Raw genomic sequence first — 25783 nt, 5'->3', positions numbered from 1 at the left:
GGAGACAGCACACTTACCTGGGCCTCCCTTTCAGTACAGTCAGGGGAGCCAACAGTAGGACAGGAAGACCCTGATTTAGTTTCCCCAAACGCAGTTGAGACAAACCACAAGGTATCAGGAGATTAAAAAGAGACTAGCAATAAAAAAAGGGACTGCTTACTGATCATTAAACTGATACTAACACAGATATTTCCAATCAGATTAAAAATAGAGTCTATCCTAAGTACTCAGAGCATTTGAGATGGGGGGAAACTGAGCTTCCACAACCATGGATTTGCAGTTAAAGGAAATCGTTGAGGGCGGGAAGGAAATGCAAGGTCTTAGAGAAGGTGTAGCAGCCTTTAAAATGTTCCAAATGTTCTTTTTACTGACAGCCATACTGATAACTTTTCAGAGGAAAAAGAACCCTGCTGATTTACAAATGAGGAAAACATTGAAGAAAACTGCCATCTGGAATAATTCATATTATAGATATTTCACACATGCAGAACAATAATGAGATGAACCATTCTCCATGATAAATCTTACCTAGTGAAAATGTAAAAAGTTGTGACTTATGTTTATTTTTCATTTAAGTAATGGCAAATGTTTTCCTAGCCATGGTGGGAAGGACTGCTGTGAGAGATGTATTCTGCTAAGAGTATAGTGGAGTTACACTGAGAAACACAAACAAAAGCATCATGTCCAGAAAAATACTTAGCCTTTCAGCACCTACTTTTTCATAAGCTCTGCAATTCTTTGGCATTCTTCCTTATCATAAAACCAAATCCCATAAATGGACACTGCAAAAAGCACATCAAACAAATTATGAGCACCTTCAAAACTACAAAATGGAAAGAAATTCCTTGCCAACTTGAAGAAAATACATACTTAGGGATAAATGAAACCAATCACTTAAAGTTTAAGCTTGAAAACCTAGTGTTGGAATTGGCTAAGCTCACAGAGAACTCTGAGTGGTCTTACGCATATGCAGATACACACGGTCCACAATTAAGTGCACTGTCTCTAACAACATAGCACCTGAACGTAACAGGCATTTGGCAAATGCTTAAAGGAGTGAATACAGATTTCAATCTGTATTAGAAATCAGAATTTCTAAACTCCTGGCTTTGAAATGTCACTGTGTCCAGACTTCATTTGCACATTTTTACACATACTTCATCTTTACTGTGAAGTATCCAGAAACTTGATTCACAAAATTAGGCCTAGAAACCTCTCCCCGCCCTCTTCCTTCCACGAATATGTTCACCAAAAAACTAGCTTTATTAGCCACAAGTTAGGACAGAGTATAGATAAAATTCAACAAGTCTCTGACTTCAAAATGCCCATATGGAAAATTTACAACTGTTGAAAGATGAGATATGACCATGACTTAATCACTTAGTAATGAAAGAAAAATGTGGTAAAATGTAGCTGCTATGGATTCACTTAACAATTTTCAAATAAACTGTATACCTTAGTATGTGCCTATCTACATCATTTTTATAGCAAAGGCTAAATAGTTCAAAATACTTATAAAGATCCAATTGAGGATCTGGTGGTATTAATCATATAAATAATGCATTAACTACAGATATATTTTCAAAAGCTTCTTGAAAACAGCAGAAATATTGTGATAGGGCAAAGAAAACCAACAAAATATGTTATTTAAAGGAAAAACGTTTAAAAATTTAAACATTCAAAATATTTAATTATGTGAATATTATTTGGTCATTAAAACAGCTGTGATGCTTTGACAGCTCCCCCCTCCCCAACCTGACCAATGGCTCAGTGTGGGATTTCTGCTTCTTGTCAGTAATGACTCAGATAACAAAAGCTTCAAGAAATGTCTTCTTAGTACTATTTTAAGGAGATATTTTTAAAAGGAACCCTATAAATTTGAATTACTGACTTGCCAAAAGGTGGCCATCGGGTTTTAAACTTTTTATGATTAGTGTGCCAGGAATCTTTATCTTACCAATCAACATGTGAAGAGGGGAAAAAAATGGAAAGAACCGTCTAGCATTTTCTTGAACAAGACCATTTTATTCTCTTAGAAATACATACAAATATCCCTCTTTAACACATTGATAATCTTTTGAAAAAAGAACATCTGATTTCTGAAGCCTATGTGCTAAGACAGCCTTAATATCAAAAAGAAGTTCTTTCATCTCAAAATCATTAAATGTGTATCTTAAAACTTTTCATGCAAGGTTGTTTGCAGACCATAGACACTAATGCCTACTTTGGTTGCCTACACATATTGCTACACACTAACCCACCTAGCCTTGTGTCCCTATAAGAAAAGTACATTGGATCACCGAAACTCAAAGACAATAAATCTGAATACGTTTGTGTTATGATGGTTTTAATCTTAGTTATAAAACTAGCTGCCTACCCTACTTTTTGATTATAGTGATAACTTCCTTTCCTGGGAGGCTGGGTTTTCCAAAAGCATCAAAAAAGAAAGGTGGTAACAGGGGGAAAAGACAGCATGACTAAGAAACCTCAGGTCCCGTGGCAGCAGGGAAGCCAGCCATTTGTGCATCTGTAGGATATATTAGTAGAAATGTCCTGAGTATCATTTTGTTTCTGTGTTTGATGTTACATATTTGTAGCATTTGACATAAGGAATTAGGTTTTCCTAAGAGTGGAATGCCAAGGAAACTGTTGATACAAACAGAAAAGCAGTTTGACAACGTCATTATCATGAGATAACTGAAATACAGATTTAGGCAGGAAAAATGCTATGAAAACATCTTTCCAACGTGAAAACCATGTTTGTAATACTATTTAAAACACTGGAGATTTCTTTAGGGCCTGACCATTTATCTCTAAAACAACATGACTTCAAGATTAAAACGGGCTCATTCTGAAATAGCACTTTCATCCCACTTAATATTCAGTTTGAACATAAAATGTAACCAGTCAGTGTAGAAAAAAAACAGATTTACCAACAGTCCTGGCACCAAGATAAAATGTCAAACTGGGCCTAAGTTTTTTCTCCTTAAAATAGTTTTGCGACTTGGGTTGCATTCCAGTGGGAAGGGGGCAGCAGGCCCATGAGCGTGCACATTCCAACAGAAGTTTTCTGCCTCTGAGGCCCAAGGCCTCCCAACCCCTGGACAAGCCTATCGCTCTCCTGCACAAGAGGGTATATCAAAGCAGCCCGTGGTGATATATGAAAACCAGAGATCATCACGCCTCAGGGAGGTGATGAGCTGACATGCTGACAGAAGCCATTTACCGCACGTCTCAATTCCAGTTTTCCTGTAGAGCCACTGGGGGAGAGGCCCATCTTTAGGTAGGCAGTGAGTATGGCAGATGAGGAAGGAAAAACTCGTTGAAAAGAACCCAAAAAGAAGGTGTGGTTTTTCAAATTCTAAATCTGAAAAAGTAATCACTGTGACCTAAAGTTGCAGCGAGGTGACATGCGGTTTAAGCCCGTGGAACGCTTAAAACGCTACTGTGGGAAGAATCTCTGGGCTTTAGGAAGTTACAAGGGGAGAAGCTCCGGGGGAAGAGATTTATTTCCTTAAAAAATCTGACCCGTGAGCACACATCTGGAAGTTGACCATGCTTCGAGCCTTTGGCCAGCCCTCTGTGCCTGCATACCAGCCGCTTTCCAGCCACTCTGCTGCTGAAGCAGAGGTGAAGTTTAAGGGCACTTTGGTGCATGAAGCTCAACTCAACTGCTTCTACATCCCTCCTGGAGGTAAGAAACCCAAAGTGGAGGAAAGAATAGGAAGAACATATTGAAATGTACTCCAAAATATTCTAATGATGTCTAGAATGTGTGACATAAGGTCTCATCCTTTTGGCAATCCTCTTCGTATTTAATGCAGGACTTTTCAACAGCACAGTTGTGAAGTTTTCCCGAAAATCACACTGTCCTGGTCTATCTCATGCTTTGGAAAACTCTCACTCAGAAACAAAACCATTGTTTGGGGCAACAGGCAAGGTAATATTGCCTTTATGTATCTATCACAGCATCAACCTTCCCTTTTCCTTTTAATTTTGCATGGAAGATTGAGGAAAAGCAAAATCTCATATTAGATTTCATGTCTGAATATTGTTAGGTACACATAGGTGACAGAGCAAGCTGATGGTATCTGATAATGGTATTTTCTTCTTTTTTGATTTCTTCAGCAGAAAAATCTAAAGTTGATAAAATGTTAAGAGGCTAATTAAGAGGTCACCAGAGGCAGTCTCAAAATGTCCTTAGATACACATTCATTTAGAACTCTTAGATTCTGGGCAGCCCCAGTGGCACAGCAGTTTAGCGCCGCCCGTAGCCCAGGGTGTGATCCTGGAGACCCTGGATCGAGTCTCTCTCTTTGTGTCTCTATGAATAAATAAATAAAATCTTAAAAAAAAAAAAAGGAACTCTGGGATTCTTTTTTTTCTTTTTTAAGATTTAAATTTATTTATTAATGAGAGACAGAAGGAGAGTGGCAGAGACACAGGCAGAGGGAGAAGCAGGCTCCATGCAGGGAGCCCGATGTGGGACTTGATCCCAGGACCCTAGGATCATGCCCTGAGCCGAAGGCAGTTGCTGAACTGCTAAGCCACCCAGGCATCCCAAACTCTTGCATTGTTATTAGCATGGAGTGTTAGTTCATTCTGGATGTTCTTTGGGGATTTACCTCATTTAGTTTATGTTCCTAACAAATATTTCTATATAATCTGTTCTTTTAAGACATTTATCATTTGTTCCATATTCTACCCCAAATATCTTTCAACTCCAAATCATGAATGGTAGCTTGCAATTTTTTACCAAGGACTCAGACTAATATTTGTGCAACTTTAAAATATAAAGGCATATTTCCATACAGTTAGGAAATAGATAATACATAACCACATGTAAAATTTAGACAGGCAAGAGAAGGGTATCTGATCGGGTAATGCTCTTCTCTCTCTCTCTCTCTCTCTCTCTCTCTCTCTCTCTCTCCCCCTTTAGCAGTAATTTCACTCAAAAGCATAGGGATATATATTTCTTAGTTGGAATGCAGCAAAGAAGGCATTTAAATTCTTTTTTTCACTAGGAAAACTATGGATTTGGGGTAGTGTGAATTACACAAATCTCTTCTGCGTGCTGAAGGATAAACCAAAATTTTAAAATTCTTTCAAACCCCATTCCTTTCATCAAGTCTTTCCCAAATGAGTGGGATAATAAGCCCAATGTAAGAGCCAAGAGCATCTAATCATACATTTGATGTAAGCATTTGTTTTAGAGACTTCACTCAAATATCATTTTTCTTGATTTATGGTACCATTTCTCTGGTTCAAGTTTCTATAATATTGACACTGATGATGACTGGTTACTGGTATTTGGTAGTAAGCACACACACACAGCTGTTACCCCCTGAAAGATCGCAAGGTAGCTAGGAAATTAGAAAGTTAGAACCGTGAAGTTTTAGAGCTGGAAGGCAGCTGAGAAGTGTGCAGTTCAATAGCCTATTTCACTAGCGAGGAATGTGTAGTCTCACAAGGTGAAATGACTAAGCTAAAGACGTTTTGACTGGTTCCATCTGTTTGCTCTGAAATATGCTCTTCCTCTAGCCTTACAAATGAAATACATAAGACTGAAACAAGTTTTATGTTTGAGTTGTAGGTTGTTGATTATAAGAGATGGGAATGAGCCTTCTCTAAAACCAAGGTTCATATGGACTCTCAAGAGGAAAAGAGGCAAAAGGGAAGGGTGGGAGGTGATGAGTATGGAAGGAAGGAAAGAAAGAGGAATCCGAGATTTCTAGTATTGGCCATACTTTTACGGTGGTGAGTATGAGGACAGCAATCACTCTGTCCATGTACTGGCAGCCACAGATGGAAAACACAAACTATGTTTGGCAGCTCTATGTCGATTCTATACTTCTACCCCATTTGGAAGGCTTTGTACTAAAAATGTTTTTCTTCATCATGTTCTTTAATGCCTTTAAAGTAATGTTCTTTCATTCACCTTCTGCCTTAGCTCTACTGACCAAACACGGGCACAATCTTGTAAAACAAAATCTTCACTGGCCACAGAGTCTACATAGCACTGTTATCTTTGGCCCTTGGTCTGGTTCTTTTCATATGACATAGTTTTACTGCACCTCACAAATCAGTGATCCTATGATCTCAAAACATCGGAAGGTTCACAGTAGATGAGAAGCAGTCTCTATTTTATGGGTGGCTAATCCTCATGAACATTTTTGGGAGAAACAGCAGAAAATCTAAATAAACAACCTTCTTTCTAAATAAGTTAACTTCATTAGAAAGTTAATGCCATAAACAACAACCACAAAAAAAATCTCTCAACTAAAGCATTATCATTATATAATTTGGACTAAATTAATATGTATCTCCAACTATAAACCAGCACTTATTATTTTGAGAGAAAAGGATGGGGACACCTGGGTGGCTCAGCGGTTGAGTGTCTGAACTTTGGCTCAGGGCGTGATCCCGGAGTCCTGGGATTGAGTCCCACACCAGGCTCCCTGCATGGAGCCTGCTTCTCCCTCTGCCTATGTCTCTGCCTCTCTCTCTCGGTGTCTCTCATGAATAAATAAATAAAATCTTAAAAAAAAAAAAAGCAAAGGATGTATTTATCTTTTAAAAAGTTTTTATTTATAGCAAATGCATGTTATGTTGTTAGACCTTCCTAATCTCCACAGAGGTCATTATCCTCCCCAAATGAGACTCTTGAGGTCTGCTACTTGTCTCAAGTTCATGAAAGGCCAGATGGAATCTCTGCCATGATACACTAACTTCCTAATTTTATTTATTTTAAGGGAAAGTTCCTTTAATCTAAGAGATTTAACAGAGTATAAATAGCCTTTTTAAAAAGGAAGCAAAAAGAGTCATCAGTAATAATAAATAGGAACAACTTACTCTGTTTTCTGTCATTTAAATTTATATTTTCTTTTTGTTCATAATCCTGCTGATTAATTTCAAAATCTCCTAAACTAGAAATAACAAACAAGTGTTCCCCAAAGTGTCTTTTCCTCCTCTCTGAGCTAATAGTCCTCCTGAAGACTCAGGTTTTCCCATTCCTCTAGGGATAAATGGTCTCAATTTTTCCTATTTTAGGTTTCTGTATATCCCTGGACAATAAATAAATATGTAAATAAATAAATAAAGCAAGCGCTTGCATGTCCTAATTAAGTATTTATACAACTGTTTCCTCCACTAGACTATGAGCTCCAGTATAATGACTAGCACGTGGTAGACGTTCAACAAGTATTTGCTGAGTTGAACTGAAATTAGACATCAAGATCTTAGACTATCAATACTCCTTGTAATGTTAATATTAATAGTTATCCCATTCTGGACTAATTACACATCCCAGACTAGATGTCCTAGATCCTCTGTATTCAATGATCACAACCTCTCCCAGGGATTACAGCACGAGGATTCTCCTTACATTGCTCCTTTATTTCTCCTTCTAACTGGAGTTTATTTAGCCCTAAACATTTGATAACCTTAGGCATTAGTAATGTTGATGGGATTTTGTCATTAGGGGGATGAGCTCCCTAAGATTGTATATTTCTATTGATCCAGCACTATGCAGGCACTAATGTATTCATCTTATGTGTATTTATTATTACAACAACTCTACCATGTATCAGTCTTCCTGATTGAATATCTGTCAGGCCCTGGCAACTAAGAGCTCAAAGAATATAATCAATCTGCAAAATCACATGCATTTATCTTCAGAATATAACTAATAGTACTTCGATCTAGCAGAAAAAAAGAATTCAAGTTCCAGTCATGTCTAATCATACTAATTTGAAATTACATATACAAGTACCTAAATTATCTTAAAAACATAAGATTTATATGCAACATCAATTATTCCGGCAACAGACTGAAAATGTACTATCTTAAGTAAATCTCAATGTAGTAAAATAAGTCTTATCTCACACAATTGTAGTTTGCAAAAAATATATGTTTAACCTAAACATAAAAGAGTATCTCTACAGGTCAACACTTGTTCCAATGAAAAGCAGACTTCCTCATATTTGAATCAGATTATTTAACCAAGTGCTTTTTTTTTTTTTTTAAATCTTATTTATTTATTCATGAGAGACACAGAGAGGGAGGCAGAGACACAGGCAGAGGGAGAAGCAGACTCCATGCAGGGAGCCTGATGTGGGACTCGATCCCAGGACCCTGGGTCATGACCTATGCCAAAGGCAGATGCTCAACCACTCAGCCACCCAGGTGCCCCTTAACCAAGTGTTTAATAATTATAAGAATAGCTTTGCTGAAAATACCCTAATTATAAAGTATACAATCAGTGAAAAATTTCTAAGTGCCTACCAAAAGGAGCTGAATACTTCTGGAAAATGAGCCAAAGCTTCTGTACTTTTTCCAATTTGACCTTAATCTAGAATTATGGATATAGGAGATACTACTTTCCCTAAAGCCTTTTATGTTATAAACAGCTGAATCATGTTTTGGTCCCACTTAAGTTAAATGAGAGCTCCAAGGCCGTATATAGGATAATTCTAACACAAATTCTTTTTTTTAGGATTTTTTATTTATTTATTCATAGAGATGCAGAGAGAGAGAGAGAGAGGCAGAGACACAGGCAGAGGGAGAAGCAGGCTCCATGCAGAGAGCCCGACGCGGGACTCGATCCCGGGTCTCCAGGATCACGCCCTGGGCTGCAGGCGGCGCTAAACCGCTGCGCCACCAGGGCTGCCCTCTAACACAAATTCTTAGTTATAATTGCTTTCTTTCTCCAAAATCCAGAAGAATATGAAAAATTGCAATTTTTCCTTCTGTGCGTTAAGAAGTAAATTAAACCAATAGTTTCAAATTGATCTGAAACTATTTTCTAAATGATTTTTGGACAAAAATAAGTAATATAAAAGATAGACTCTAAAAGGACAGATATGAACACTGAATGTAGCCATAATGAGCACTTACTATCTGTAAAGCATTGTGTTAGCATAGAGAAACTGAAAGATACTTCACACAGTAAGCATTTCAGAAAGTATTTTGGAATCCAGTTTTTCCTCTGCCAAGATTTAGACTTCGATCATGCCAAACTCTTAGAAACAAAATATAAAATACAGTCTATCTCTGAGCCACAAATGTAGTTATATGAATCCAAATAGTATCACTATGCAGGTGTTTCTTTGGTAAAAGCTGAGAATCTTAAAAAAGTGTTTATGGTTTAGGATAAAATAAAAGTAACTTCACTTTAACTTCTCTCTCACATAGTATCTGTGTATCACCTTTGCCACATGGATTCTTCATCTAAGCATGCCAGATTGCTAAGTCAAATAAGTTTAGAAATGCATATACAGCTTCCCATTAAATTTATGTGATGGCTCTGTATCTAGTGAGTCCCCTGATAATAAATGATGAAAGTCTGGAGGCTGTGTAAATTGGGTGGTCAGGGTGAAGAGAAGCATTGTTTACCCACCTTGTGTGTTTCAAGGAGCTACCAGTATCACAACTCAACACAGTAAAAAACAAAAACATGAAACCCAGACGTACCACATGGCTCACAAGTGAAATTTTGCTTTACATGAGGCTTTTCAGAGCCTTCTTTAATTGATAGGATGCCAGTTAGATTAACAACCTCCTTTAGAGTTTAGATCTTTTCTTTTCAGTTTGAACTGAGCATTGACAGAACAAAAGAGTAATTCTGGGTTAAGGTCAGAGTGACAAGTTTCATCACTCAAGTCACAGGAGATGTATAACCTTTAATCATACATTAAAACACATTAGCTTTAGGAGCACTGGTGCATAATAAATGGATCAATTTTTCAGTTAGAATGGCAAAGGAGACTTACAGACACTGGGCAAGATTCAACGACCACATTTTAATTTTTAAATTTAGGTGGTCTTTCTTTCTTACTAAGCACAGACTTCTAGCTGGTAGAAAGAATCCTTGGTTATCTAGTGCAAACAACGATGCTCTCATGTACAATAGAAGAGCAAGGCTGTATACTTTACCTATTCTAACTGCATATGAAATGTCAAATTCCTTGTCCCCCCATTCCATACTTCACAGGATCTGAATGAGTTTACTTTAAGGTTCTTATATTACTGGACAGATCCTTAACAGAACATTCTCTTCTTACTCCTGCAAATACTAACATTCTGCCTAGCAAGAATGTCAAGTATTTTAGCCATACAGTTATTTTAAAGCTGTTTCTTGACACTAAAGGGCTTCAGGAATTCAATAAAATCCCTAAAGTTGTATTCATGAGAAATGGTATGTATATATGCAAACAGACATTTTTGGAGCTAGGGAGTACAAAACAATGCCTGGCACATAGCAGGCAATTAAAAAATACTGTGGGGTCAGGCAGGAAAGAAATTCATCACATTCTCAAAGGGATCTGTGACCCAAAGAAGGTTAAGAACTATTATTTGAGGATCAATACACCACTAAATACCTTAGAATGGAAAAATAAACTCTCAATTACCTGTAGGCAGATAATGTGACTTTCATTTTCTTAGTAATAAGTTTACGCAGAGTTCACTTTTAACCTTTCAAATTGCTTTTGTAATAATTGCCTGAACTGATTCCAAGGTTAAGAAGTCTCAAGGTCTTAAAATTTGTTAAGGAGTTAGACCTTTTATTCCTCCATGTGCCCTGAAGTCTAAGAGAGGGCTTAAAAAGGAGACTTCACATCCTCAGCCACAACAAGGGGGAACCACATAATTCAGCTTCTGTTATTGCTCTGTGGGATTTTCTTTCTTTTTTTTTTTCTAAGGAGGTTCCATGCCCTGTGTGGCACCCAACCTGGGGCTTGAATGCTTAGGTCAAGATCTAAGCTGAGATCAAGAGCTGGACACTGAACCTAGTGAGCCACCCAGGCACCCTGAGAGGTGGGACTTTCAATCTCTACCATGAAATGGCCAACAGGAAGGAATTTCAAAATGCTGACCTTGGGGCACCTGGGTTCCTCGGTGGTTGAGCATCTGCCTTTGGCTCAGGTCATGATCCTGGGGTCCTAGGATAGTTCCACATCTCCCTGTGGGGAGTGTGCTTCTTCCTCGGCCTATGTCTCTGCCTGTCTCTCTGTATCTCTCATGAATAAATAAATAAAATATTTAAAAGCAAGCAAGCAAGCAGAGCTATTTTTCGGCTCTTTCTCAATCACCTCAAGCATAATGTCTTCAAAGCTAGACAAAAATATCAGACATATGTCCATATAGGCCAATTCTGGAATTAATACAAATGGTTTGGGAATTATGTTAAGTTCACCATATGTGTCTATTTCTTATCTAGCTCTGTTCATTTTCAGTGTTTATTTGGTACCATAGAACCAAATACAAAGATGCAGTCTCTGCCCTCTGCAATTTATTGCTCATGCCATTACTTTCTCAATAGCCTAGATAATCAATAATCAACTAATTAATGGCAGTATAGTGAAAGGGAAAACATTTCACAAAATGCATTCCAAGCATAGTGAGCAATGTTGTTTCCAAATTATGACCTACCTTTGTTTGCAAATTTGGTTTTCTTATTACAATTATTTATTATGTCTCTTCCCAGCTACATTTCAACTGGAGCTTTGGAAAAAATTAAAGCTTACATCTCATAATATGCTTTCTAACAGCCATCAAGAAAAATCTTATTAATTACTTACCATATATTGATTGTTTACTATACATTTTGTTCTAGAAGAAGGGCTGCAGAAGAAATACCAGGGCTTTTCTCCGTCAGAAAATTGACTTAAAAAAAAAAATGACCCTTAAAAGGGAAGTTAATTCCTTCCACTCAGGAAAAAAGATGAAGTTGTACAGGTTTTCACATATTTAGCAAAAAGAAACCTTTCTTCTTTGGCCATGTGGAGAAAGTAGATGACCCAAAGCCAGAGGAAAGGAGGCATAGCCTTCCCAACAATCTGGAAACTAGAAACTCAAGTTAACCTATTTTCATCACTTCAAATTACTTAAAACTTTCAGTTGAGGTCAAATTACATGAAAGGTTTTGGTATCATTTTGTTTAAAATCCTGAAGATGTGTGTTTCTTTTTTTTTTTAAGACGTGTTTTAGAATAAAGACAGTTCTACTACCAGATTGAGGAAGCCAAAGATACAAACTTGAGAAGAGTTACTGTAGCACTCTTATCAACTTAGAAGAAGAGATCAAGATGAGATGAAATGCTGGTTAATAAAATGCCAGGACAGAACAGAAAAACAACCAATGATATTTAAGTACTCATTTATTTAAGGTCTCCTTTGATAAGGGTCAATTATTTCTACTTTTAAAAACTGAACAATACTTTATATATGATAAAAGGCATAGAGCTTAAAGTGTTTTGTTTGATGAATTTTGGCAATAGTACACTCTCAGGTAATCAACTACCCAAACAAGATCTAAAGCATTGTCATCACTCCTTTTCAGGCAACAACTATAGCACTTCTACCACCAACCTGGCAGACACAATTGTTTTCTGACTTCTACCACCATAGATTGGTTTTGCTTGTTCTTAGACTTCATATAAATGGGATCATACAATATATACTCTTTTATAGAGGGCTTCTTTTGCTCATGATGTTTTTAAAATTCATTCATGTTGTTGAACCAATTGGTAGCTCATTTGTTTTTATTGCTAAGTAGTAGGGATACGTGGATATACCAATTTGTCCTATCACTTATTGATGAATAGACATCTGTGTTATTTCCAAGGTTTTTTGGGAGGCTTTATTGGCTATTATAAATAAAAATGCTATGAACATTTGAGTAAAAGTTTTTGTGTGGACATGTGCTTTCATTTCCTTTAAGTAAATATCTATGAGTGCGACCTGTTGAATCCTACGATAATTATGCTTATGTTTATAAGAAATTGCCAAACCACTCTCCACTGGTTGACCATATTACCCTCCCACCATCAATGTATGACAGTTTCAGTTGTTAAACACTCACATTAACACTTGGATAATGTCAGTTTTTAAAATTTTGGCTACTCTACTAAGTAATGTAGTATCCTTGTGCTAGTTTTAATTTGCATATCTATCCAATGTGCAATAACATATGAAAAGTGCTCAACACAATTACTTATGGCAAAATGCAGATTAAAGCCACAATGAGATATCGCTTCAGAACTCCTAGAATAGTTCAAGTTGAAAGGAACAATATTAAGTGTTGACAAGGATACGAAGCAATTGGAACTCTTATACATTATTGGAAAGAGAACAAATAGGCACACAACTTTAGAAAACTGTTCAGCAGTATCTATCAAAGCTAAACAAATCTTTATATGAAGTGGTTGGTGAAAACTCAAAACAAGTAAGTGCATATATCTACCTAAAAACCATGGGCCAGTGCTCACTTTGGCAGCACATATACTAAAACCATGGGCCAGAATGCTCATAGCAACTTTATTCACAATAGTTCACAACTAGAAATAATTCAGATATCCATCAACAAGAGAATAAGTTAAAGGACTGCACTATTCTCATGCTACAGAATACTACACAGCAATAAGGAGGAATAAGCTATTGCTACACACAGTAACTTAGAAGTTCCTGATGATTATTGTTGAGCATCTCTTTCTTGGCTATTTATATACCTTCTTTTTGTAAAGTGTCTGTAAATATTTTCCCATTTTTTTTTAAAAATATTTGAGAGAGAGAGAGAGAAACAGAGTCATTGAGCACTGAGCCCAACGCAGAGGCCCAGTCTCATGACCCTGAGATCATGACCTGAGCTGAAATCAAGAGTTGGATACTTAACCACCTGAGCCAGCCAGCACCGCAAATATTTTGCCAATTTTTAAACTGTGTTGTTTGTCTATTATTAAGTTTAAAGAGTTATTTATATATTCTAGATATAAGTACTTTGTCACATATATGCAATGTGAATATTTTTTCCTAGTCTGTGGCTTGCCTTTTCATTTTCTAAAAGGTATCTTTAGAATAGAAGTTTTTGATTTGATGAAATTTTTCCTTTTGATGGGGTACAACTTATCATTTTGTCTTTTATGGTTAATGCTTACAAGATTCAATTTAAATATAGTGTTTGGTAATACTATTTTTGATAAAGTGTTATAGATTTGGTTGCTTCTACAAACATGGAAAAAAGGATTTATTTAACTCTCAGATAAAATATCTATACATAAACCTTACTGTTTAAGCTGTATTATTGTCGTTTGACAGGGCCACTGGAAAATAGGAACATGACCCGTTTTCATGTATCATAATTAAAATACCAACTTTGGTGTAGTGAATAAACTTAAATATCAAATCAGAATGTCTCAATAAAAGTAAAACAATTTGAATGAAACATCCTATAAAATGATGCTTTTTAAAACTTAAAGTTTCATAAAGGACCTTCACATTAGATTAACTCTCCCACATTATAGATCTCTTACTAGAGTTATTAAATTTCTCAAGATGAGGATACACTAATTCTCACAACTTGCAATAATTTCTAGGAACTTTTAGGTAAATATGACTACTATCTGTATAAAAGCAACCTTGAGAACAGAGGAATTCCTATGTAAGCTGCTGAAATTGTTTAGTATTTTGAGTTTCTATCCAGGAATCACCCAGAGCTTTAAGTTATTTTTACTGTCTGTTGGATAATGCCCCAAAAGATAAAAGGTTGAAGAAATAGTGTGCAATTGTTCGTTAAACTTTATAGGTTGCCTTGAATAAAGAAATCTAATAAAAACAGTTCAGTATTCATTGCAAATATTTAATGGTACACACTCTATGCAAGGAATTGAGTGCTGCAGGGGAGTACGATACCTTGCCTCGTAGGAGCATGCACACTCTAATAGAGAAACTAAGACAGATATATGGTAAAATATAAGTACTAGTAAGTGCTTGTTGTATATTCCCAGCTCAGCCTTTAGAGTATTTCAAACATTTATATGTCTGTCCTGTGTGCTAAGATAGTAAACTCTAAGAGGGAAGGAATGGGTCTTATTCATTACTGAACTCTTGAAACCTAGCACAGAACCCTATCAACAGACAAGTGCTCAATAAACACTCCCAAAAGTCAACATAAGACAGTACATGTTGCAGCAAGAAATTACAACTAGATAGAGGAATTACAAAAGCATTAGGGAGAAGTCCACTTTCAGCTGGGTTTTGAAATATGAGAATTTATATGGTAGAGATTAGTCAGGGTTAGGGAGAGAATTCAAGGAGGAAAAATAAGAAGCATGTTCAAAAGCATGGAGATAATAAATTAAAGAGTATTCTGGGAAAGCATACAGTTGTTTGGTTAAAACAGAAGACAAGTGCGTAAAAGTAATGGTGGACTTGGCCAGACAGGTAAACTGGGACCTGACTATAGCAGGCTTTAGACACCTGATGAAAATGTTTACTTGGTAGGCATTTAAGATTTTGAGTAGGAAAATCACTTGATCAGAATTATGCTTTAGGAAGATAAACCTAATAGTGGTTTTGGATGGAGGGGATAAGCCAGTTGCAAACTATAAGGTTAATGCTATATCGTCCTTTTTATATGTCCTGGGCTCAGTTTGCTAGTATTGCTATATGTGTGTGGTAACAAATAACATGAAACTTACTATTTAACCACATTTAAGTGTACAGTTCAGTGCATTAAGTACATCCATGATGTTGTGAAACCATTAGTCTCACCTAGCCCCAGAACTTTTTTATCATCTCAAACTAAACCTCTGAACCCATTAAACACTAACTCTCCATTCTCTCCTCTCTCCAGCCCCTAGTAACCACTATTCTGCTTTCTGTCACTATGAATTCAACTATTCTAGGTACTTCATGCAAGTGGAATCATACAGTATTTGTCCTTTTGTGTCTGATTTATTTCACTTGGCATAAAGTCTTAAAGGTTCACCCACGGTATAGCATGTATCAGGATTTCATTCATTTCAAAAGTGTAATAATATTCCAGTGTATGTATATACCACATATTGTTTATCCATTCATCCACCACTGGACATTTGGGTTGTTTCCACATTTTGGTTATTGTGAACAATGTTGCTATCAACATTATTTTGCCTATGTTTTTGTTGATGACTTTTATATCTATGTTTATGTGGAATATTGGTCTATAATTTTCTTTTCTGGTAATGTCTTTGTTTTGTTTTGGTATCAGGATAATGTTGCTCACAAAGTAAGTTGGGAAGTACTCCTTCTGTTTTCTGGAAATGATTGTAAAATTAGTGTAAAATTAGTATTATTTCTTTTTTTGAATGTTTGTATTTACCAATGAATCCATTTGGACCTGGAGTTTTCTTTGTTAGGTTTTAAACTTCTACAACAAAGTCAACTTATTTAATAGATATGTGATTATTTGGGTTATTTACTTCTTGAGTACATTTTGGCGATTTGTGTTTTTCTAAGAATTAGTCCGTTCCACTAAGTTGTCAAATTGACGGACATGGAGTAGACCACAGTATCTTTAATTTTGTAAAGACTCACTCTTTCACTCTTGATACTGCTCATTTGTGTCTTCTCCTTGCCACCACCCTACCCCCTCCGCCCCTGATCAGTCTGGCTGGGGTTTTATCAGTTTTATTGACTCTTCAAAGAATCAGCTTTTTGTTTCATTGATTTTTTTTCTATTGTTTTTGTTTCATTGATTTCTGTGCTTATTTTTATTTTTTCCTTCTGCTTGCTTTGAGTTTTGCTTCTCTCTTAAAAATTCTTTTTTTTTTTCAAAAATTTTTTATTTTTGATAGTCACACACAGAGAGAGAGAGAGAGAGGCAGAGACACAGGCAGAGGGAGAAGCAGGCCCCACGCACCAGGAGCCCAACGTGGGACTCGATCCCGGGTCTCCAGGATCGCGCCCTGGGCCAAAGGCAGGCGCCAAACCGCTGCGCCACCCAGGGATCCCCTCTCTTAAAAATTCTTAAAGTGAAAGCATGAATTATTCATTTGAAAGCTTTCTTCTTTTTTAACATAAGTATTTGATGCCATAAATTTCCCTCTAAGCCTACCTCAGACGTCTGACATGTATTTGCATTTTTATTCAGTTCATATATTTTCTAATTTGTCTCCCTTTTTGACATATGAGTTATTTAGAAAAGTGTTGTTCAATTTCCAATCATTTGGGGATGTTCCACATAACTTTCTGTTACTGATTTCTAAGTTCAAATGCTTTGTGGTCAGAGAGTATCCTTTGTAGGATTTCAATTTCTTCAAGAATTTTAAGGTTTGCTTTATGACACATGAAGTTCATCTTGGGGAATGTTCCATGTGCACTTGAGAAGAATGTGTATTCTGCTCGTGTCAGATGGAATGTTAAATAAATGTCAATTAAATCAAGTAAGTTGATGTTGTTCAGGTTTCTATAGCCTTGCTGTTTTCTGTCCATTCGTTCTACCAATTATAGAAAGTAGAGTACAGAAGTCTCCAAGTATAATTGTGGATTTATTTCTTCTTTTATTCCTATTCCTTTTTGCTTCACACTTTTTGGAAGCTCTGTTATTCAGAGCATAATAACGATTGTTATGTATTTTGGATAAACTGATCCGTTTATCATTATGTCATGTCTCTCTTTATTGCTGGTCTTCATTCTATTGTTTGTCTTGATATTAATAGTCACTCCAGCTTTCTTTTAATTAGTATTTGCATGGTATATGCATTTCTCCATTCTTTTACCTCTAACTTATCTGTATCATGACATTTAAAGTGGATTTTTAAATAAACAGTATATTGTTGGGTCATGATTTTTTTTATCCAATCTGACAATCTCTGTCTTTTAATTGGTATGTTTAGGCCATTTACATTTAATGTACCTAATATGGTTAGATTTAGATCTACTGTTTTGTTTGTCTTTCTTATGTTTGGCTCTGCTGTTAACTCATTTCTTGCCTAATTATGTATTATTTGAAATGTTTTTAGTATTCTATTTTATCTATTGGTATCTATATTTCTCTGTATTTTCTTTTTTTTTTTTTTTAGTGGTTGCTTTAGGAATCACAATATAGATACCTAACTTCACACTCATTACAGTTTTCATTTTACTACTTCAAGTAAATGTAAATGCTTTATAATTATATAGGTCCCCCTACTCTCCCTCTTTATATTATAGTTGTCATAGAAATCACATCTACATATATTAACCCCCCTGACATTACAACTTTCATTTTCAATAATCCTGTGCATTAAAGATCTTGAAAGGAGGAAAATTAATACATATATGTACATAAAATAGTATATATATAAAATATATATATACACACTAAGAGTATATTAGTAACTAGTATAGCATAATTATATTAGTAACTAGTATAGCGTGTTATATAGTATATTATAAATATATACTATTAGTGTGTATGTGTGCATATATGTACGTATATGTATATATGTACATATATACATTATACTAATTTCACACACACACACACACACACACACACACACACACACACACTATTTATGTTATTCTTCTTAAGGCACCCTGCAGTTCCAACTTCCCCTTTGGCATAATTTCCCTTCAGTCTGAAGAACTTTTAGCATTTATTTTTAGAGCAGATCAGCTGACAATTCTTTTAAAATTTTCTATTATCTGAGGATGCCTAATTTCACCTTAATTCTCAAGGAATATTTTCATTGGAGATAGAATTCTAAGTTGACAGTTCTTTTAACTTCAGCACTTTGAAATATTGCTCCACTGTCTTCTGGGCTTTATGGTTTCTGAAGAGAAATCTGTAGTCATTCAAAACATTTTTCCTCCATATGTATCATTTTCCACTGGTTGCTTTCATGATTTTTTTTAAAATCAGTTTTTTGGCAGTTTCATTATGATGTTTAAGAGGCATGGTTTTCTTTGGGTTATCCTGTTTGGGGTTTGTGAGTTTCTTGACTGCATATATTCGTGTCTCACTAAGACTGGAAAAATTTTAGTCATTATTTCTTAAATTCTAAACAAGTCTTTTTCTCCTTTTATTGTACTCCAATGACACAAATTCAGATTTGATATTGTTCTACAGGTTGCTGTATTTGTTTGTTCTGTTTTGATCTGTTTCCTCTATATTCTTCAGGGTGGATAATTTCTACTGATCTCTCTGAGTTTGCTGACTCTTTGTTCCTCTGTCATCTGTATTCTGCCATTAAGGTCATCCAGTGAATACTGGATTATTTAGTTCCAAATTATTCATTTGGTTCTTTTCATGCCTATTTCTCTGCAGAGAATTTCTCTTTACATTCATTTTTTTAAAAGATTTATTTATTTATTTATGATAGAGAGAGAGGCAGAGACACAGGAGGAATGAGAAGCAGGCTCCATGCCAGGAGCCCGAAGTGGGACTTGATCCCGGGACTCCAAGATCGCACCCTGGGTCAAAGGCAGGCGCCTAACCGCTGAGCCACCCAGGGATCCCCCTTCTCTTTACATTCATTTTAAGAGTATCCAGTTTTACTTCATGGAACATAGTTATAACAACTGTCTTAAAGCCACTTTCTTATAATTCCAAAATCTAGATCATCTCAGGGTAGCCATCTATTAATTGGCTTTCCCCCTGAGAGTTGATCAGATTTTCCTGCTTCTTTATATGATTAGCAATTTTGGATTATACCAAATATCCAACATTTTGGCTATGTTGTGAGACTCCAAGCACTCTTAAAACCACCCCCAGAGAATGTTTATTTTGTTTGAGAAGGTGTCCAACTCATTTAGGTTTATTTTTATTTTTTTTAAGATTTTTTTTTTTAATTTTTATTTACTTATGATAGTCACACAGAGAGAGAGAGGCAGAGACATAGGCAGAGGGAGAAGCAGGCTCCATGCACCGGGAGCCCGACGTGGGACTCGATCCCAGGTCTCCAGGATTGCGCCCTGGGCCAAAGGCAGGCGCTAAACTGCTGCACCACCCAGGGATCCCCTCATTTAGGTTTAGATAGGAAGTTCTCTCTTGCCTTTTGTGGGAAATGGTTCCCATGTCAGTTCCATTTCAAAATTGTGCTTGCCTTACATATATACCACTTAGGATGGTGGTTTATATTGGAGGTGAGTTATCAAAGCCTTTGCTATGTTTGTCTTTGTTACATGTACGTGAATCTCACAGGTAAGACCAGGACTTGTGTCAGTTCATAATCAGAATTAGGAGCTCTTATTCAGCTTTCTCCTCTAGAATCTCCCCAACTCTCAGGCCCTTTTTCCTAGACCTCTGGCTATAGTCAGGATGTCTCTCAGAGTTTTAGCTTATTGCAGCCAGGCAGTCTGCATAGTCTGGGCTGCTCACAGGGTGAAGCAAAAGAAAGAGATTAAAATGTATAATAGGAATCACCACCACCATCCCTCCCCTAACCCCCACTAAGTCTTTAGACCACAGGGGCCCTGGTTTCCAGTTACTGTGGCAGAGATAGGCAGTTTCTTGGGATCTTTAGGTGACTGTGCCACCATCATCACTGCCCCAGTGGCAGTTCAGCTTTGCACTGCAACTGGCTTCAGGGTAGGGCTAGGAGAGAGAAAAGGGGGAAAGAGGGAGATTCTTTTTCATGCTTTGTAGTTCACAGAAGTCTATTTTTCCAGTTCCCGAACTAAAAAGAGGAGTTTCCTCTTAGTTTTTGTTGTTCTTGCCCGTAGTTTTGCAACATGGCCCACTCTTGAGTCGCCATCAGGACAGAAGATTAAAATCCAGAAATTCACCACCATACTGGTTGTTCTTCAGTTTTTGATTTCCTTTCCCAATATGCCTGTTACTTACTTTCAGAATCTTCACTTAGTTGCTTTTTGTATTTAGAACTTTTAGTTCTAAACAGTGGGAGAGATGTCTGATAGTGAACTTACTGTACTTTGGCTGGTGCTGGAAGCTTAATCCCTTTTTGTTATAAGGAGTTAAAAAATACTCCTAACTAACAGGTAATGAAAAGTCTGAACTGGAATGGATGTGGGAAGGGAAAGGAGAGAATAGCAGAACCACTACTGAACTAGGACTTAGCAATTGTCTGAGAAAGCTTCAGCTTACTTTATTATTACCAAACATGCGAAAATATAATTTATATGCATACTTACCCTTACAAATAATTTGTTCATACAAATGAGCACTACAAGACCTCTGCCCTGTAGCTAAGGAAGTTATACTTTTGGGGATATAGGTAAGTTTTACTCGAGTGAATTTTCCTACAGAAATGCTATACATGCTAATGCTATATTTCACATGTGTATCATTATAAGGTTAGCGTGCTACTCTTCAGTATGTGTACAATGGGCTACAAAGACTCTTGTGAGTTGACTCAGAAACCTAATCACCAACTAAAATATTGTTTTTATGTATTGATGTCCAATTTAAAAATTTTTAATTATCAAAATAATACATGTACATAATTTAAATAGTCATATACTATAAGGCTTATAATAACAAATAGCAGACCTCTTCTCTAACCATTACATTCCTGATTACTGCTCTCCATTTATTTCTCATCGAACATTTCTTCTGGCATTTAAACTTCTTTTTCTATATATTGTATATACACTACTTCCTGATTTTTTTTAAAGGTCATTGAAAAAGATTTAGCTTCTTTACAATACAAACACACACTCTCCTTCATCCTTCTAATATAAGTATAAAACTCTTTATATTCTGCATTTATAATTTATTTTTTTTTAAAGATTTTATTTATTTATTCATGAGAGACACACAGAGAGAGAGAGGCAGAGTCACAGGCAGAGGGAGAAGCAGGCTCCAAGCAGGGAGCCCGATGTGGGACTCGATCCTGGGACTCCAGGAACATGCCCTGGGCCGAAGGCAGGCACTAAGCCACTGAACCATCCAGGGATCCCCTGCATTTATAATTATTATAATCTGCAGAGCCATATAGTGTACTATGATTATATCACCTTTCTTTTACAATATTTTGTTTTCCCAGGAATTAAGAATTGCCTTTTGTTGGGACTTATCCCTCCCTCTCTTAGTTTTCTGTTTCTATAGCATCATCAAACTTTCTTAACAAGAAACTGGAAATGTGCCAAGACTCAAAGTATTATTTGTAAAGTTTTTATTGGATACCCTTCCCAAGCCCTTTATCCTTATACTTTAATTTAGACTGACTGATCTTTGGTTGCACAGGGGTCATTATGGGATTCCTCTTTACCATTGTTCTCAGAATTCCTTAACCTCCATCCAGTGTTTGGATCCCCCTTTTCCTGGATGGCTTATGTATCAGTCATAGCAGGCCAAATTATGCTTCAGTAACAGATGATCCTCAAAATCCCAATGGCTTTCAATGAGTAAGATTTATTTCTTGTACACATTACATGTCCATCATGGGTCATTTTTTCCTCTGTGCCATGTTATTTTCATTCTAGGACTGAGGCTGACAGAGCAGCCTCTGCCTAGAACACTGCTGGTCATCACAGAAGAAGGAAAAGAAACATGGTGAATCATGAACTAGTTCTTAAAGTACCTGCTCAGAAGTGACACAAACCACATCTACACACATTTTACTGGCCAAAGCAACTCACATGACCATGCTTGAGTTCAACAGGGACACTATATATCTTCCCTGAAGGGTGGGTCAGTGGGGGGAGGAATCAAATCATGTAGTCAAGTCTGACATCAACAGAGCAGAGATATATAATATTCTGTAGGGAGACAAAGTTAATAAATTAATAAAGCTATCATAGCATATCTTCCTCTTTCTTATTTATTCCATCTTTTTCATGAAATGCATCCTCCACCTCTGTGGGTTTATGTATCTTTTTATTCACTTATTATTTTTTTTAAAAAGATTTTACTAATTTATTCATAAAAGACACACACACAGAGAGAGAGAGAGAGAGAGAGGTAGAGACACAGGCAGAGGGAGAAGCAGACTCCATGCAGGGAGCCCAGTGCGGGACTCAATCCCGGGACTCCAGGATCATGCCCTGGGCCAAAGGCAGGCGCTGAACCACTGAGCCACCCGGGCATCCCTATTCGTTTATTGTCATTTCAACAGTTTTAGGAAAACCATAGGAATGTGTTCAATATGCCACGTTTAACCGGAGTCCACCAACAAATTACTTAAAAATGGCCTATTTGAAAGACGAGGACTGTCTGTAATTATTTTCATTTAGTGTACCACATTCCATTATTTATAGTTTTCCCCAGATCCTACAAATGTTAATAAAGGATTTAAATTGTATTTCTTTCTGAATATAAAACTATCCAATATGGTAAATTCACTTTAAAACTGAGGAGGAGTTTCTGAAACAACTTTGATCTTAAATATCTTGATTTTGCCTTTTATCATTTCCTCTAAGCTCCAGGCTTATGTCTGCAATGAAATCAAGCAGCTTAAAAAAATTTCATTCTAATCAACATGTTGTCTAATTCTGAAATCTACGTGCCTCGGCTGTCTGTAACTTACAACTAAATGGTCTTTAGTTGCTAAACAAAGGACTATACTAGAAAAGAAATGGTCAAATTCAGCTTTTTGGTTACATTAGTTTTTGATATTCTCTCTAATAACTGAGATACAAGAGATTCTCAACTTAAAAAAATAAACTTGCTTTTTAAACTTTTGAGTGTGCAATAAAAAGACTAAGTATTTCTTAAAAGATAAATGCATCATTAAGACGCAAAGACAAATGCATCATTCATATGTGTTAGAAATTTCACTGCTTGGGCCTGGGCTTTTAAAAAAGTTAGGCTTTCTCAATTCAAATGCTATTTCTACCTCAAAATTGTCATGGACCCTGGTAAATGACTTCAAGACTTCAATCTCTTTAATCTCAGCTTCCTCATTTATTAAACAAGAATAACAACATTTCCAAGAAAAAGTTATGAGTTAAATAACCCATATAGTGCCTGGCAGACAGTAAATGCTCATTCAGTAAATGTTTGCTGAATAAATGAATTTCTGCCCTTAATTAACAGCTGTCTTACTTTTAAAGCTTATATAGGTCAAACCCTAGTACAGCCAAGTTTAAAAACTATAAATCCTTTAATGTAATAAAACCGTATGTTTTGTGCTTGGTCAAAATTCAAAGTTACTTATTTATAAACATCATTTTTTTTAATTAAATGAAGAAATTTTAAGATTTTTATTCTTTGATTTTGCTTTTCTAAATTCATCCCCTCTAGGACAGGGATAATTGCCTCTCTAGGTATTCTTTTTTTTTTTTTTTTTTTTTTTTTTAACTTACTGACTCTAAAGCACCCCATGAGAAAACTCACCACAAACCTAAATCAACTCTATCTGTCCAAATATGGCCTATGACATACCTAGGCCAAAGTGAAATGCCAAGACTATACAGAGATTCTTGATTATAAAGGTCTTGAGGAGTAGTGTCTTAAAAACCATTCTTAGGTGAAGCTGGCTTCACTGTTCAAAGGACAATCTGTATGTTATTAGAGAATATGTAAACCATATAGGATTATTACATAAAATATTTGAATTCTTTAGACACATTTGAGAGGTATCTGAGACCCTGAAAGCAACCGGGGTAAAGTCTTCTGTGAACCTTTGATGGCAGAGACCGAAAGGGCTTTTACAAATACACTAAAACCAAAGACTATGGCTACAAAGGTAATTAGTATCAGATATTAAGGGGAAAATAAAAAGCAAATAAGCCCAGAAAGGTAAATGGATCCAATCTCCTCCATTCTTTGCTGTTCAACTAATTTCACTTCTTTCTTATAGAAATATTTTGTTATGCATCCAAAAGGCTGTCTTCAATTTGCATTCATGTTCAATAGTATAGAGAACAGTACAGGGGGTGTAGAAGCAAAAAAAAACAAAACAAAAACAAAAACAAAAAAAAGCAGAATTTATGGGTTTCTCTCAGATCTATCATCTCATTGAGCCTCACTTTTCTCATCTGCAAAATGACAGTGAAATGTCTGCCCTACAAAGTTGTGATTATGAAATACAGTAAAATAAATTAAAATGCCTAGGACAATGCTGTTCAATGGAAATATAATGTGAACCACAATGTGAGCCACACACATAATTTTAAATAAAAAATTAAAAGAAGCAGGTGAAATTATTTAATAATACATTTTATTTAACTCAATAGATTCAAAATATTATCATTTCAACAGATAAATCAATATAAAATTATTAATGAGAGCTTTCCTTAATCCTTATTTGTGTACTATAAGTCTTTGCAAATCAATGTGTATTTTACTCACAGCACAGCTCAGTTCAGACTGGCTACATATCCAGGGCTCCATGGCCACTTGCCATCAGAAGCTACCAGCAGAGGCCTAGAGCCAAGGTAAGGCTTGATATGTTTATTACAACCAAACAGTGTATTTCCTACCACATAAACCCTGTGGGACTTAGGAAAGTTATTTTTTTAAATCAACTACATTAAAGAGTCTGTATTTTTATATTTTTGATATAGTATGTGATATATAATACTGTGATAAGAATTTAAAATAAAATATTATCTATACTAACTAGGCCAAGTATTTATCCAAAATAAGAACAACCAAACATGACTCTTATAAATCACTAATATTCATTTATTTTATATTTATTTTTGTGATTATATTATTAGTATTTGAATTATATACTAATTTGTCCCAGAATCTAATAATCTAAAAGAAATAAAACAGACATAACTATAAGCACACAAATAATTCAAGTAACTATTAGCTACAATTGATTTAACTACACTCCTAGCAAAGAAATAGGAGTAAAGAATAAAATATTTCTTTATATTACTAAATTTTTCATTTCACAGGACTTAACACTGATGTCACGTCACAGTTTTAATGGCATTTTTTCTCAAAGAACTGTATTCTTTAAATAACAGATGACCACCTAACATGGCAAACTGATTATATGTGAATATAATTAAATTAAAATGCTACATTTATTTCAAAACAATTCACTGCAGTTAAAACATTAATATTTGCATTATATTCATTATTAAAATTACACTGAATAGTATACAGTTGGCAAATTCTTGTA

The 25783-nt window shown here is 35.8% G+C and overlaps 2 protein-coding genes across 11 annotated transcripts in view; one reads left to right on the top strand and one right to left on the bottom strand.

The window, feature by feature from the left end:
• DCP1B (decapping mRNA 1B) overlaps positions 1–25783 on the bottom strand; it is a 71216-nt gene that overhangs the window by 32822 nt on the left and 12611 nt on the right. For all 10 annotated transcript variants that reach the window (XR_008663166.1, XR_008663167.1, XR_008663168.1 and 7 more), the window contains one exon: positions 716–782. Coding sequence is in view for 7 of the 10 variants with exons in the window: in XM_055315408.1 (XP_055171383.1) it covers positions 716–782 (67 nt within the window). In the remaining 3 variants the exon portion in view is untranslated. The remainder of the gene's footprint in view (positions 1–715; positions 783–25783) is intronic.
• The window catches only part of CACNA1C (calcium voltage-gated channel subunit alpha1 C), a 754651-nt gene continuing 729664 nt past the window's right edge, over positions 797–25783 (top strand). Inside the window, 1 exon segment of the mRNA XM_055315403.1 lies at positions 797–3694. Coding sequence (XP_055171378.1) covers positions 3556–3694 — 139 coding nt within the window. The 5' untranslated portion in view covers positions 797–3555.

Source organism: Nyctereutes procyonoides, unplaced genomic scaffold (genome assembly GCF_905146905.1).
Source record: "Nyctereutes procyonoides isolate TBG_1078 unplaced genomic scaffold, NYPRO_anot_genome, whole genome shotgun sequence".
Classification (NCBI taxonomy): Eukaryota; Metazoa; Chordata; class Mammalia; order Carnivora; family Canidae; genus Nyctereutes; species Nyctereutes procyonoides.
The sequence above is the reverse complement of the archived record's forward strand: the minus strand, read 5'-3'. Positions and strand labels throughout refer to the sequence as shown.